Source organism: Setaria viridis, chromosome 8 (assembly GCF_005286985.2).
Source record: "Setaria viridis chromosome 8, Setaria_viridis_v4.0, whole genome shotgun sequence".
Taxonomy (NCBI): domain Eukaryota; kingdom Viridiplantae; phylum Streptophyta; class Magnoliopsida; order Poales; family Poaceae; genus Setaria; species Setaria viridis.
Window position 1 is genome coordinate 25877737 of NC_048270.2, and position 16562 is coordinate 25894298.

General features: G+C 41.6%; 2 protein-coding genes across 3 annotated transcripts; both read right to left on the minus strand.

The window, feature by feature from the left end:
* Positions 1–1735: 1735 nt before the first annotated feature.
* LOC117833436 (transport inhibitor response 1-like protein Os11g0515500) lies at positions 1736–6727 on the minus strand. 2 transcript variants are annotated; one of them, XM_034712912.2, is made up of 4 exons: positions 6599–6727; positions 5313–5824; positions 4120–4615; positions 1736–2853 (listed from the first exon to the last, which is right to left on the minus strand). In XM_034712912.2, the coding sequence occupies exons 2-4, from the start codon at positions 5762–5764 to the stop codon at positions 2080–2082; spliced, it is 1722 nt and encodes a 573-aa protein (XP_034568803.1). In that variant the 5' UTR covers positions 5765–5824; positions 6599–6727; the 3' UTR covers positions 1736–2079. The 2 variants fall into 2 exon arrangements, with proteins under 2 accessions (XP_034568803.1, XP_034568804.1); XM_034712913.2 differs by having other exon boundaries at positions 6491–6672.
* Positions 6728–11353: 4626 nt separating this feature from the next.
* On the minus strand, positions 11354–15336 carry LOC117833856 (long chain base biosynthesis protein 2a). Its single transcript, XM_034713453.2, has 12 exons — positions 14811–15336; positions 14632–14697; positions 13973–14061; positions 13636–13781; positions 13424–13548; positions 13241–13334; positions 12985–13148; positions 12683–12844; positions 12465–12591; positions 12191–12357; positions 11884–11991; positions 11354–11787 (listed from the first exon to the last, which is right to left on the minus strand). Exons 1-12 carry the CDS (start codon positions 14934–14936, stop codon positions 11695–11697), a joined length of 1467 nt encoding a protein of 488 aa, XP_034569344.1. The 5' UTR covers positions 14937–15336; the 3' UTR covers positions 11354–11694.
* Positions 15337–16562: the final 1226 nt, after the last annotated feature.

The following is a 16562-nucleotide window of genomic DNA, read 5'->3' on the forward strand; positions in this document are numbered from 1 at the left end:
TAAAATAGGGGTTAAAGTGGATGGTTAAAATTTAGCCCCGTAGTCCTTCACCTTTACACTCGCTCTTTGCAAAAGATTGACTAATTTTTCCTGCGATGAGTGATGGACCTAGCATGCACGTGGTCCTTAATCGCTTGATGAGAAGGCCTCATCATCACTAATCCAGCAGAGATTAAGACAGCCAAGGACACTTCCAGCAAATGAAGGAGCATTATTGTATACTAGTCGCGCAAGCTGTAAACAAACAGAGTTTGGTGACCAGGACTCTTGTATTCCGTGCCAAATACGGGGCACGGTGCAGCTAGCTGGCCCTAAGCAGAAGAGACAAGCACATGAATGCCTTAAAGGAGAAGGACAAGCAAAAGAATTAGCAGAAGCACAGTGTGTGATTCTGATTAATTAATAATTAATTAGTGCTCACCGTCTCGTCATCTCGTCGATCATCCAAATAATTAGTTAGGTTGGGAGGTCAAATCACGGGTTTATGGGACCGATCAAATAACTGATTCCTCCAATCAAACGTTTTTAATTTAGAGTTTAAAATTTGTCCTACGAAAAAGTGCATGTAGCTTTTGGACCAGCTAGATTTAGTTGTATGCACATTTAATTGCTTAAAATTTTCTTTTACCAAGGTGCATGCGTATTTAGTTGACAGATTTTTTTTTGTCTTTCCCACGATGTATTTTACCGTGCACATTTAAATGTTTAACTTTTTTTTTCTTTTTTCAAGATTTTACTAGTTTAAAATATCTGGTTGATTATCTGCTTTAATTAGGAGCATCCATATAATTTTTGATGACTGCTAATCTATTCTAAAAATCCTAAGAATGCACTTTTTTTAGGATGAAGGGAGTAAATTATAGCAAATGAGATTGGTTGTAAGCTCCCGTTTTGATCCATCCAGCTAATCCATTAACTAGCTAGCTAACTGGAATTAGCTTGGTTAAACCAGCTAGCTGAATACTTATAGATGGCTACAAGGGTTTTAGCTAGGCATGTTTAAAAGGAGACAAAGGTAAAAGTGGAGCAGGGCAGCTGAGCTTGAGCATGCCCCGAGCCACCTCTGATCCGCCTACCAACAACAAGCGACGTCTCTCTGGGAATGGGAATCCAGATCGCACCAAACGCCCGCCTGCACATGGGTTTTGACCGCGTCATGCAGGATCGATCGACGCATGCTTTCGTAGTCAACGGCAGTTCAACTCCATCAAGAGGAGAAATGTAACGTGAACTGACAATCGAGCTCTTCCTCAATTGCACACATCGTTCAGTTCAACTGCAAACTTCACTGTTCACACGTCAGACAGGGGTAAAACGAAGGGAAAGGCGAGTGCGGCTCAATCATCTGCTAACCTCAACGTAAGGCGTAATTTGAATTGGTACGAGATACATTCAAAAGTACTCCATATTTTCACCTCTAAGACTTTGAAAGGTATATTTAATTTCGTCATTTACTTCTCCTGAAATATATTGTCAATTGCTATAAGATCTACATGTCTTAAAACCACTTTGAAAGTGAACCTATCGACACAACTTTTAAAAATCTGATTCGAGTAATCCTTAGCCCAGACTTGCAAGTTTGACAAAATTTTTTTAACAAAACACGCCTTACATTCACGACTAAGGAAGTACTAGCAAGCTTCAGTGATTGTAATTAAACAGGGGGGATTTCAAGACATCAAACAACAGGTATCAATTGGGTCTAATTTTTAAGGACCATCTGGGAACCTTTACATTCACAGAAGAAGATTATTCATCAGCAAAAATCTTTCAACTCCTTTCCCAAAGTTAAACAAAAAAACAACTCGAGGCAACCAACAGTTCAACATCACAAACTACCCAGATACTGGAAGAGCGCCAACCAGCATGAGAAGCTTCCACAAACATAATATTAGTTGGTCTCACAAATGGTCCACATAGCACCAAGGTTTCACCTAACGCAACAGATAGTGCGTAAGTTTCCAACGCTACCAAAACAGGGTAGCATAACTAAGCAGGCAACGGTTCAGAAAACTGATGAGTTCATCCGGAAGCCAGCTTCAGAGAGGAACCATCTTTAGCCACCACAGCAGATAGCACTTACAATATCGAGACGAATCCAGGTGTGTCACCCCTGGGTCCGGCAATCGTCCGGTAGAGGTACAGCTTCTCCACCTTCTTCGCATTGCTGGCATCCTCATCCACCTCGTTGATACTCGCTCCTGCCTCATTAATGACCTCCACATTGATACTAGGCATGCTCTCTGCAAGGGTCTTGCAGGCCCCTAGGGTGATGTTGCAGGAGGACATCCACAGCGAGCGCATCGCCTCATACCTATCCACGCCCGCAAGGAGGGCGGTGTCACCGAAGGGGCTGTCCCTGATCTCCAGCTTCTTGAGGTTCTTGCAGCCATTAAGCACGTAGACCATACCATCGTCAGTGCCCCCCGCGAATGCCACTGACAGCATCTCCAGCTTCTCAGCGTACATTCCGATGTACAGGAACACGCAGTCCGTGAGGAGGCCGGACATGGAGAGACGCCTAAGGCCTTTGCAGGACTGGACTATTGCACCAAAGCCTTCATCCAATGGCAGTCCTGTCACAGCGTCTGCTGAACTGAGCTCGAGAATGCATAGCCTGAAGGACGTCAATTGTGGGCAGTTCTTTGCTATAGTAATCAGTGCAGCATTGGTCATTCGATTGCAAAAGTATAGCACAGATTGTAACTTCCGACAGCCTGAAGATATGGCAACCAACCCTTCCTCTGTCACAGTAGTTGCGTTTGAATTATCAGGAAATACCCTCAACTCTTGGAGATCAGGACAAGACATGGCCACAACCTTCAATCCTTCATCACCAATGTTGTCCAACAGCTGCAGACAAGGATTAAGCATAAGCAACTATGTAAAAAGGCAAACAGTAAGGCCGTCACCAAATGAAACAAATATATGTTCACCAATGTTTAACCACAATAATCCACTTATTAGGACTATCAATGGCAATTAGTGCAATAAGGTTGAAGTTATAATTGAAGCTGTTGTAATCAACCTAGAAATGAGGCTTCTCCGAGCATAACCGTGCAAGTGCTATTGCAATTTAATGAAATCTAAGCAGCAGTCACCCAGTGAAGGTATTACTTATTAGGTCACACTGCCACTCTAGTCCAACGCACTTAGATGTGACAGGAATCAAATCCATACAGGTTGCATCATATCAAGTGCCTTTGTAAAGATATCAATACCATGCTGACCTTGTTGAGGGGAAATTTTTTCTTGTGCAGGGCAGTAAAATATAATATAACAAACAGTCGTGACCTTATTAAACATAAAAAGGGAAGTTGAAAAGGTTGTTATTTTAAAGGTCCCTTGCATTTACCCAGCTATCTCATCATAATAAAATACATGAACATATTTTGCTGCATTGGCAGGTAGTAAGATTGTGACATGTCTATATTGCTACAAGCTAGAGTTTAACAAAACGTGTGCTATTTTTGGACTCCGTAGGCCTGCTTAACTGTAAGAATTACCAGATGTTGAACAAAATCCATTTCAATTTGTTACAGTATGCAGATCTAAGCATGTAGAAGTAGAACATTTGTTGCCAAAAAAACTGTTTAGATACATGAACAAAATTTTCCCAATTTTATCACTCGTGTAATCAACCTTAAAAATAGATGCACCAGAATATTCTGTAAGCTGACAAATCTAATTTGACCTACCAAGCTAAACCCTCAAAAACTGCATCAGGTGATCTATATATGTAAAAACAACAGGTGAGGTCAAGGCACCACAATAATCCTAAAATCAGAGATGTCTGAGGGAAAATAATGAACATAAGACAAATTCTTATTAATCAAGAGAAAAGAGAGATGCACCATGCAATTTTATTAGGCTTAGATGTTGACAGCTAAAATTAATTAAAACTTTTATAGTTCCAGAACAAATGCAACTACACTTAAATTTTAGGAATTAGAGTCAAATGGCAAAAATAGACGTCTTTTCAATCATAGGAATCAGTTATGAGAGAGCCTAAAACTTCATAGCAACACTGCAAGTAAACTCTCCTGCATGTCATTTTCAAAAAAAAAACTCTCCTGCATGTTTGAAGGGGAGAAAACATCACTAGTAAAAAAAACTTACCCATAAGACATGGAGTTTCGTACACCGACGAATAATACTGATAAGATTGGTACTTTGAATCAATGGAGCATAGCTGAGATTCAAGCATGTAAGGTCCTTGCAAACAGAAAAAATTCTTTGAAGAAATAAGCCCGTAGCGTCCCAAAAACCGGATAAACTCTTTAGTGAACTGCATTTTGCGAAAGCAGCAAATAGACTGCCATATCCAGCAGGGTGATTGCCTCTTGCAAAAGATCCTGTTCCTAAATCCTCCAGCTTAGGTGTGCTACCAAGTATTCTGGACAAAACATCAAATGGAACAGCACGATTCAACCTTAACCTTTTAAGATTCGGACTCCTTGCAACAAGTCTCTCCAATGCATAAGCATTCACCTCCCCAGCCAAGCAAGCAAAATTCAAGGATTCTAGTGATGTAGAAGTCTTGGGAAAACAATTAAGCCAATGATGGCCTCGATGTTTCACAACACTCTCTTGTAAGTCCAGTTCCTTAAGAAACCTGAAGCAAAGAGTTGTAAAACATGTAAGGAGTAGACAACCATAAGTAATCTTGAGCAAAACTAAACAGGAAGATGACAGTGAAAATAAACTTCACACAACAGAATATGCCAGAGCTGGAAATTAATAATACTATATAAATGCAAATTATGCAATCAAAGAAATAGAAGCAAGGGATGGAAAACCATATAAGCACTCATGCAGTAGATCTGTACCTTTTTTGCGAGGCAGTAGATCTGTACTTATCAAACTTAAATGAAAGTTACAAAATTTCATGGCTGCAAAAATGAAAGAAGGCTAATACAGATAGAGCTAAGAAACGGCCAAAAATTACACAAAAACAAGTTCAAATCCTGCAGATGAAATACAACTGGAATTCTAGAGAACTTTTTTCAGTAGATTTTGCACTGTCTTCACAATTCACATTAACAAATCTTAATCAGTAAACACACAATACATAAATATTAATATCAAGATCCAACCAAGTATAAAGAGATCGAAAGGCATACATGATCCGTTATAAGATGGTGCACAAACAATAAACTAAGCACAAAGAAGATTGCAAAGATAACACTGAATTGAATCACATTGCTGGTAATTAAATGGCCAAGCTGGATGAACTACAACAGTACTCAATACGCTCTTTCTCAAATTGAAGAAGTGTGACATAAAAATCTTGAAGCTTTCAAAATTGTCACCTGCAATTGGCGGCGATAGTAGCAAGCCCGGCAGTGCTAAACCCCTCGCAGCTGACAAGGATAAGTGATTTAAAGTTGGTAAAAGAGCCAGCAATCAGCTTGAGGCACTCATCAGTCACAACCATCCGCTTCAGCCGGAGCTCCTCAAGGCCAGGGCACGCACGGGCACATGAGTCCACCCATGGATCAGCCATGGCGCCCCACCCCGCAGGGACAAGGTCGAAGTCAGCAAAGTGCGGTTTGCCTTTCACGCTCAGCGAGCGCATGCTGGGGAACCGCACATGTACACGCTCTGGGTGCACTGCATAGCAGTTGCTTACAAGCACCGAGCGGCGGCTACGGCGCTCAATGTGGTACCATGCCCGGCACACCAGCGACGCGGCGTTGCGGTCCCGGTGCGAGGTTACATTGCCAAGGATCTGCTCCACTACTTCCTCCGGGAAGTATGCCATGGTGGTGTCCCCTAGAATCCTAAATAAACCTCCATCACTCGCACAGCTCCCAGATGCTACCTGCTCACAAATAAACAACAAGGACGAACTCTTTATATCAGCACTAGGCAGTAGCTGGTGATCATTTGCAGGAATCAACACGAATTTGGTGTTACTATGCGCGAATGTGCACAGAGTAGCACTTGGTTCTAAAATTCTAACTGACAAGAGGTGATACGGATCAGGAATCAGATCACGGATCGGTATCAGAAAGTAGAAAAATTAGTACCAGCTCACATGGACTCTGCAATTTGGACAGATAGAAATCGCATATTCTGAAAAAACAAATGCCAATTTCGACCTCAAGAACAGGGGAAACAGGGTTTCCTTTTCCATCTCTTGATCAAATCCAAGGGCAGACTCGGGAAACAAATCGCGCTCCCCCGAGACGGACTTCCCAAAATTACAAGATCAAAACCGAAACCGAAACCTAAACCTATGAAAAAAGAACAAACAAAAACAGAAAAAAGAAGGATCCCAACAGAACCGCAAATAAAAGGAAGGGAAATAAAAAAAAATTCCAGCTCCGGGAGGGGGAATCAACGGCCGAACAACACAATGATCGCAGCTTTCGACTCCGATCGAACCCCAGATCAACCCCCCCCCCCCCCCCCCCCCCCCCCCCCCCCCCCCCCCCCACCCCGGCGAATTTCCCCCGCACCATAAAGAGGGGAGAATTTAACTTACGAAGAAAGCCCCCAAGAAACCTGTGCAACCAGGAAACCCAACGCTCCGCGATCGATCGGATCGGATCGGAGAAGAGGGCCTGGAGATGGAATCGAGGGAGAAGGCGACCTGAGTATTTCTTGCGCGAGGGTGGTGGCGGTTTCTTGGAACTCCCCGCCTCCTCCGCCAGTCGACTCCTCGTACAAGTCGTCGCTGTACCCTGGTGTGTTTATGTCTGTCCTCATTGTCAGTTGCCACTCTTCCCCTTTTCTTTTCTTTTTTTCTTTTTTTTCCACCCTTATCTTATCTTGGCACCATGCCACCGTCAGTTTCTAATTTCCCCTGATTTACCGTATCAGGTGAGGAAGTGCGTTACAGGCTTACCTTTGCTAATTGCTACGTACTAAAAAATTAAAGGATGTTTAGATATCTTTGCTAAACTTTAGCAGCTAAAAATTGCTAAACTTCAAGCTGTTTGGATACCTTTGCTAAACAACATTTAATGAGGTGGATAATGACCTGTTTGCCCTTAATGAATGCTAACCAGACAAGCAATAATGAGGGGCAAAGGGTGTCTACCCCACCTTTTAGCAAGTTTTAGCAACCAAACACTTGCTAAAGTGCTAAACTTTAGCAACTCAACTTTAGCAACTTTTAGCAAGGGTGTTTGGCAGTTTAGCAGCTAAAAGTTGCTAAACTTTAGCTGCTAAAGTTTAGAAAGAGGTATCCAAACACCCCTAAATCGTTTTAGAATGATCCTCAATCAAAATTTTTTAAATTTAATCAAGATTATAAAAAAAGTTATATATATTTATTATGAAATAAGTGACATTAGGTTTATCATGAGATATATTTTTCACAATATACTTATTTGATACCATAAAAATTGATACTTTTCTCTATAAATTTGGTGACACTTGAGAAAATTTGACTTAAGACAAATCTAGAATGACTTGGCTTTTGGGACAAAAGGAGTAGATGATTCCACTTAGAAATATAAATTTAATTAAACAAGATTTGGGATGTTAGGGGATTGATTTAGGATTTAGAGCGACATATACAAAGTATACATGCCGATCGATAATCACTGGAATTGATTAAACGATACTGCTAGCGCTCGGATGTTTGATGTGAAATTTTCCATTAGACGCTTCACTGAAACATTAAAATTACCTAATGCAATATTAGTGGTTACTGTTGCAACATAAAAGAAATAATGTGTAAATATGACTATGGCATCCAATTCTGTGATATAAAACTCCCGTCGCAATATAAACACAATGTTTCATGAAGCATGTGAAACATGCACAAATAATAGTTGCAACAAAAAGGATGCTCAAACTGTAGCGTTGGAAAATAGGAGCTCCTAGATTCCTCCGGTTTTGATGCACCCAACACCATTGCCCACTCGTAGTGGTAGAATATAGTTGTCATTTTTTTCTGCAAAAGTGTTGACGGCAGTTAGCGTGCCAATTGGTGAACCGCAAATGCACGATCAGTTGTAGATTTTTCCTTAGAGTATTCCCCAAGGTTTATCAATCCGTAGAGCAAATGAAATACTGGCTCTCACTTTATACTAATCTTACTAATAAAATCAGGCAATATGAGTTGTGTAGAGAGACAAACTAATCTAAACTAAACAAGGAGCAAAGGTTGATACAAGATAGATAACAAAGATTGATATGCGTTCTCTCCCTAGGATTTATGTTCATATGAATATGCATCTACTACATAAAAAGAGGTTGCCTTAGGGATGGCAATAGGGCGGGTTAGGGTCGGGTGGAGCTTCCGCGGACCTGCCCTCGAAACTCGAGAATAAAACCCGCTCCGAACCAGAACCTTATTTCGAGTGACAATGAGCACCTGCCCCCGAAACCCCGGGTGCCTGAAACCCGACGGACCCTCCGAAACCCGAGCAAGACAATGACAGGGGGCGAGGCGCGAGCGGCCGGCGGCACCACGGGCGAGGGGGCGATGGGGATTTGGGGCCGGGGTGTGGGCATGCGCACTGGCCGGGAGATGGGGAGAGTGGGAGATGACTGTGTGAACGGAGATTATATACCTAAGTTGTTGTTGGGCTGGGCTAGTTTATGGGCTGAAATATATAATTCGGGGCCCCGTGGGTCACCCGTGGGGGAAGTATAAACCCGTTCCTGCACCCGCCATGTGTTGGGTCCCTAAACCGGAGACCCACGGGGGCAATTCCGGACCTGCCCCCGCCCCCGTCGAGTCTGAAACCCGTGGGTCTCGGGTCCAGACCCGCCCGATTGCCATCCCTAGGTTGCCTTCGCTAGCTTCACAACAGTTACATGCTTACTCGGTCCTTTCCCTCCTGCATACCGTCACTACACAGGGATAATCAACAACCTCACTCACACATCTATATCAAAGCATCCGCAAAGTTAAGCTAATCACCACGATTTCCACAAACTCTACTAAGGACATATGAACCGCTCACATATGTAAATAAACCATTGCAATGACATAGAGCACTGATAGGCATAATGTACATGTAGCAGTTACATATCAAGGATCCAAACAATCCTAGGGATGAACAGAGAATTTTACCCTATCATCTTATAGAGATTGATGCACAAAGGGGTGATGAAAACTCTGGAGAATGTCATCACCGAAGATGGCGGTGAGAGGACGCAGGAACACCCTAGGCCGATCGACCTTAGGCTCCTCAGGGCGATCAGAGGCCTGAGGCCTTCTTCGCACCTCCTAACTTCCGCCGGCGTTGGTCATCGCAGTGATCTTATCTAATCCTTGTTTCTCATCTTGTGGCGGCGGTGGCTAGGTCTAAACTCGTCGTGATTATGTTCCTTATTGAATGTCCTGGGTATTTATAGTTGTCGGTGTCGGTTGGGTGCCTTTGAGGTGAAGTATCTGGAGAAAAATCCTAGGAATGTCGTGAGCTTCCTCCGGGTGAAAGGGGGAGGTCGATCATGTCCGAAAATGGGCCAAGCCGATTGTCCTGGACCCCTATAGGATGATGGTCCTCCCCTCTATTGGTCTCCAATGACTGAGCGCTTTATACAAAAGTTGTAGATCTCGTCGAGCCATGTATTTTTCGCTGTAAATTCGCCCCAATCAAAGTTCGGATGAGGAAGATATGACCCGGCAAGTTCAACTCCTTCTGCGGACCTGCAGTTCAATGTTCATGTTTGGGCCTTCCAATATCCAAAGTTCGGATCCAAGTCCAACTTGTAGACGAACCTTCTATTTATGTCGCATTTCCTGTGATTTTGCAATATGGTCTAAAACACAACATATATGCAAATATGAGGTTATTTTAGGTGCAAAGTGGCGGGTTAGTATAAGATTAAGTCCAAAAACACCACTCAAATGGTACTTACTTCGTTCCAAATTATAAGTCGTTTTGATTTTTCTAGGTTCATAGATAATTTGTAACAGAGGGAGTAAAAAAGTGTCAAGCGTCAACAAAAAGAAGAAATCAATTGGGTCCCAGATATAGCTAATGTGACAAAAGTAGTTCTGTAAATGCAAGAACAAGGTTTAAATTATCTGATTAAATCCCGTATGATTTTGCAGGTAATGCTTTTCTTAGCCCAATCTTATTTAGGTGTCGAGATGAAAATGGGTGGCCGTGAATTAGGAGTTTAGATAAATTCTGGTTTTCATATCCCAGTTAAACCTGAGCATCTTGTAGGTGAGGCCTGTAAAAAAGCCTGAATTTGATGGCCTAAAATCAACTCCTAGGCCTGCACAGTAGGCCCATTGAGCCAGCAAAATTGGTTCCAATTTGGGCTGGGCCAGGCCGCCCATTCCTTTTACTGGTGAAAATAATTCGTCTTATACTCTTATTGAGAAAAAAAATCCTAATCCTCACTGAATATGAAAGCGTATAATTCTGACAGGTCTACTAGCAGAAAATCCTTTAGACATGTTCTACCGAAAATATAGTATTACATGAGGGGGAGAATTGATTTACAACAGATCAATCCAACTTCAAACAGCTATTTATTCACCTACGTAAATATAGTTTCTGTCGTCCTGGTCACTCCCATCTTTTTCTACCGATCTCTGTTTTTAGTCAGCATCAAGTCACCGCCATCTTGTGTGAATTCGCATTTCAAACAAAGTTGCAAGGATTTTAGACCAGTCAGGCTTTTAGGTGGACAAGTCACAAATGGGATGGCATCCCTATCTCCTGATTCAGTTTTAAGTAACTTTAAATAATACATTCTAAGTTGAAATTGTGTGCAACGTTTGAGTCAAAAGAAATATTAAAAGAGTTCATTGACCTGAAAAAATATATAAGGGTTTATCCAAATAAACACATGGAAAGGAACAAATTGTTGGGAGCTATTCATTTTTCTCCCATGCGGATAAAGATAAACAAGGTATAGCACTAAGCTTTATAGTTATAGATTCTGCAAGCTTAGTATACGGTGTGTGTGGATTTTGGCAGTTGCAGTGTAAAGTTGTGATTTTTTTTAAAAGAAATCAATATACAGAGAAAGCTTAGTTTGAGTCTGTCTTTATCAATGCTTTTTCTTAGCCCAAGTAAATTTAGCTGGCGACATCAAAATCGGTAGCCTAGAACTATGATTTCAGATAAATTTAGGCATTCCACTCAAACTCCAACTATTATAATCACAGTAATGGATTGTGAGTGGCATTTGATCACAAAAACTGAATACATCTTCACGTACAACTTCCATAATAAGTAATAAGAACAAAAATCTTTACAATCAACTAATCAATAATCTTACAAGAGAAGACAACAGCCTCAGAAAGAGCATTTAGGGGAAAGATTTGCATATCAAAACTTTCTACAATATCCTTACTGAAGAAAAGTAAAATCTTTCATAACTTCATATCTAAGAGACATATTCTTGGTCACATATAACGTGAATATGCAAAATGCATGGAAGCAAAAGGCATTCATAGTTGTCAGTGGTCCCGCAGCAGAAAATCTTAGGGATGTTCTACTGAAAGTTTATATTGCATCTAATTGTATTACATATCGATAATGGATTAATAACAGAACAATTGAACTTGACCAGCTATACACATTTGGAAGGATAATTGTACAATCAACAAACAATAGTCAGCTAATGCGACAGATCCTGGACTCGCATATCGACAAAATCCCAATGAAACTGCTCAATATGTGCTTGTTTCTGTAACGATTTGTTGATAATTTCCCAAGGGATTCTAACAACTTCAATCATTCATGGGTAACTCAGGGTTTGTTCCTACTCCAGCTTATCATGACCAACTTCAGCAATCTTTGGTGGTTCCGCAGGGAAGTATTTGATGCCAACAAGATCACCAACTCTGCTGATAACCTGAAAGTGGGTTGAACAGACAAGGACCGCATCAGTTCAATTGTATTATGTCCCTGGAATAAAATGAAGTATTTATCCATTGGAAAAACAGCTCACATCAAGGGCTTTCATCAGGTCCTCCCTAGTGTGTGAAGCAGAAATGCAGATTCGTGCTCTTGCAAGAAGAAGAGGTGTCGCAGGGAATGCCACGGTAACAACAGCAACCTGAGATATAAGTATCTTATCAGTTGCATGACAGATAAGAAGAATGAAACAGATGGTGCAAATACTGATGGATATGGATTACATGCAGATTGCTAGTTAGTACTACACTTCTCATGGAAATTGACATTTTCAAGAAAACTATATAAAAGCATAGTGCCATTTGGATCTTCAGAATATTCTAACAAACTCTAGTACTAACCTTTTGTCTAAGGCACTCCCTAGAAAATGCAGGAATCTTAGCCGGATTGTAAAGCATTATGGGCATGACAGGAGAGTCATTGTCACCAAGAACCTCAAAACCCATCTTCTTGAGCTCTGACCTGAAGAAATTACTATTCTCACGGATGCGTGCAAGTTTTTGGGCACCTGCAAAACATCACAAGCAGAAAAGGATTATTCAGTGGGAGATTCTAACAAAACACATGGTGCAAACGGAAGGGGCCAAAAAAGTGTCAAAAAAGTTTGTTTAGTACCTCTATTGGAGCCATCCTCCCCAAGGATAACTTTAATAGCAGAGATAACTTGTTGCACTGCTGGTGGTGACATGGAAGTAGCATACAGATGGGCCGGGCAACTATGCTTCAGGTGCTGAATTATCTCCTGAAAGTTATAGTGAGAAGAATTAGTAAATCTCCAGGGCAGCCAAACTAAGTACTATAATTTTAATATGGTTATTTTCAGTAATATGCACCTTTGATGCGGCAATGTATCCACCACATGATCCAAAAGACTTGGTGAAAGTACCCATCATTATATCTACATCAGCTGGGTCAACCCCAAGGAGTTCACAAACGCCCCGGCCAGACTGCCCAACGGCACCAATGCTATGAGCCTCATCCAGATATGTGTAAGCCTGCTTGGCAGAATGAGGAGTAAATGAATATCATCAATCCTCTTGGTTGCACTCAATTCAGCTTATAAATGAGTTGATGAGCACAAAATAAGAGTTTATGTGCTAAACTTTGAATAAAAGTACAATAAAACTATTCGAACCTTGTATTTTTTGCAGACAGCTATAATCTCAGGGAGTTTACACAATTCCCCTTCCATGCTATAGATACCCTCAACAATGACAATGATCTTCTTCCATGGTCTGTGTGTCCGTGGCTGACCACCAGCTATCTGCTCTCTCAGGACCTCTTCCAAATGAGCAGGGGCTGCAAGAGTACATTTGCAACAAAGTCATTAATCATTATAAACCAGACATACCAAATACTACTCTACATTATTCCAAGGCATAGAAGCTTACAGTTATGCTGGAAAACCCTGACAGTTGCACCGGATCCTCTTGCGCCATTGACAATTGAGTTATGGTTCAGAGAATCACTAATTATCAGCCCACCCTGGAATATTGTGAAACGGTAAAATGAGTAATCACCTCTCAGTTTAACCACATTTTACTCAAATGGATATAATAAGAATTCAAACAAACCTTTCCAATTAGGCAGGGAATGATGGCAGAGTTTGTAACATAACCCATGCCAAATAGGATGGCAGCAGGCTTTCCAACAAAACGTGCGGCCAATTCCTCCAGCTCAGTGTGAAGTTTTGTCGTGCCTGTTGCCAGATGAAAGGAATCAACTTTACTAATTTGGGTTCCCAAAAGGTTGTTAAAGTAAAAGCATGTTGAGAATCTAGGCATACCGCCATCAACACGAACACTGCAGGTGCTTGCGGAGTATTTCTTGAGAGACTGAATAACACGTGGGGTGCAGTACTCATCTGCTGCAGCAAATCCAAGGTAGTTGTAGGATCCCAAATTGAGGCATCTAGTGGTATTTGAGGTACGCCTGTAACAATAGTGAGAGCATTAACCACAGTTGAAACTTGCTTTTCATTCCATTTATTTTGGATCATACTCAATTGCAACATTGAGAAATGTTTCAACGGTAAACTTGACTGTGTTCATAATTGGGATATACTGCCTATTGCCTAAGCTAACTTATTCCTTATAAATTAGAATAATAGAGCAAATACTTACTGCAGTGTCTTGTTATTGTCGTTTGAGGTGCGCTCAACAACATCAAACCAGGAATCTGGTGCGCTTGCAATCGGCCTACCAAAGCAATCCTGCAAAACCACAGAGGGAGGATTGTTATATCCAGTGCCATTAACAATGAAGTAGCTGAAGGGGACAATCCGGCTCAACGAAACAGAATGGAATCAGAGATTAACTAGAAAATACATGTACTTCAGAGCTCAGTCAAATTCATCTATTGTTTCAGAATGTAGTATCTTGATCCACAATAATACTTATTACATGTTTATCTGTTCACCAGTGTCAGGTGCATCTGGAATTCAATGGCAAGAAGAATCAAGCAAACATCATAGCCACCCAACTTGATTTCCAAAAAGTCAGGGAACATAAGCTTAGAAAATCAGGAGATTGCACTGAAAATGCTCGCAAATCAACCAAAAAAAAACTAATCTTCTGAACAGAGAGCAAAATACAGTGTGCCTGAATTCCTAAATGGCCATGATTTTCACAGGACGCTGCAAAAATATACTTGCACAACATATGAGTGTCTACCCATTTTCATGATAATGCAAAGAAATTTCTTCTGGCACCAACAATCTACCCAGCTTATCATCACAAATCACATGCCAACTCACCAACGAATTCGGATGTATTCATCTCACCTGGATCCGAAGGTACAGGCGGCGCACATAGAAATCCTCCAGGCCCAGACAGATCGGCGCGTACCCCTGCATGAAGCCAACCGCCGAATCAGGCTACCATTAAGGGAAGGACCAACCAAAATTGCGACGGAATCACCCGGATCCGGGCGGGGAGAGGCGGAATTCGGCCGCCCGCGTACCTTGACGTTCTTGGCCTTGAACCAGTCGACGAGCTTGCGGAAGAAATCCCTGAGCTGGCCGAAGGCAAAGAGCAGCCCGTAGCTGAACAGAGTGGTCAGCGCCGTTGTGTACGGCAGCCTCACCATCTTGCCCCCTCCCTAATCCCCTCCGGAATCTCCTCCTCTGGTTCCCGAGACGCCTCCACGCGCTCTCCGCGGAAATTCTCCGACTTCGTCCGGAGAGCTTGTCGCTCGGAATTCGAATCTTGGCTGACTCTGATTCAGATTCTTGGGTTCTTGGATTCCAAGATGGCTTCTTGGAGATCTCCCGGGTTGGCTTTGGATGCGGTGAGGCTCGAGCGAATGAGGCGTCGATGGGGATGGAGGGCGATGCGGTGAGAGTAGGGATTTAAGGGAGGGGGAGCGTGGAGGGGTTCGTCAATGGCGACGGCGCGACCTTGGGAGGAGGTGGAAGGGTTTGAACGTTGAACAGCACGACGGGGAGCGAAGGGAAGAACGGGAGGAAGGAGACAGACAGCCAGCCAGCCAATCAGCCAATCTGTAAATATTTTTGTTTTCTTGTTCTTTTTTGTATTTTGGTTTTGCTTTTATGCGATTTCAGTGCCTTTGGGAAGAATATTTGTGAATTTGGAGGAATTGCAGATGTTTCTTTACTAAAATTAAAAAGTTATGTTTTATTGATCTCCTTCATATACTTTGGATGGATGAATTGCACTATGTTTTTTTTTCTTCAAAACGGATAGATCGCACTACAATTGTTGAGAAATTGTACCAACGGATTTCAATTGAGTAGGTCGGCAACAATTAAATCCGAGGATATAACTTATTTGTTCATTTCGAATTGGTGGCCACTAAAGTGTTATTAGGCAATTTGAACATGTCAAGATAGAGCAAACTTTATTTTTTAGATAATTTGACATGAACTAATGGAAAAACTGAAACAGAATATGAAGTACTAATAGGTTTTCGTACGACTGAAGCTTTTACTCGTATCTTGGGGGCAGAAAATTCAGAAAATAGAAGGGTCATTTTTGTAAGCAATTAATGTTATATATAGGCTTTCGAAAATTGACATTGTGCATTGTGTACGTAGAGTCTGCTCATGCATGAACAGTGTGCATTGTTGTCATTGTTGAGTGCATTAATTATAGCTCATGCCAAGCTAATTGGGTCCACATCATTGGGACAAACCATTGATGAAGTGATAGATCGTTAAAATTGGTGTGCTAGTGAAAAGTTTCTTGCCAGTATCGTCAAACCACATACTCGTTCAAACAAACCTTTCGATATTTGGAGAAGTTTCTTGCCAGCACCGTCAACCTGCGTAGTCTTCTCGACATATTTGAGATTTTAGGGTGTTTGGTTCCTCGAGCTAAAGTTTAGTCCATGTCACATTGAATATTCGGAGACTAATTAGAAGGACTAAATATGAGTTAATTATAAAACTAATTGTATAGATGGAGGCTAAACGGCGAGACCAATCTATTAAGCTTAATTAATCCATCGTTAGCAAATGGTTACTGTAGCAGCACATTGTCAAATCATGGAGTAATTAGGCTTAATAGATTCGTCTCGCCGTTTAGTCTCCATCTGTGTAATGGATTTTGTAAATAGTCTATATTTAATACTTCTAATTAGTATCTAAACATTCGATGTGATAGAGGCTAAAGTTTAGGGGAGGAAACCAAACACCCCCTTGTTTTCGGAACACCTAGATCTTCTAGGAGTCGGCTGTTGTTATCCATGTTGGTA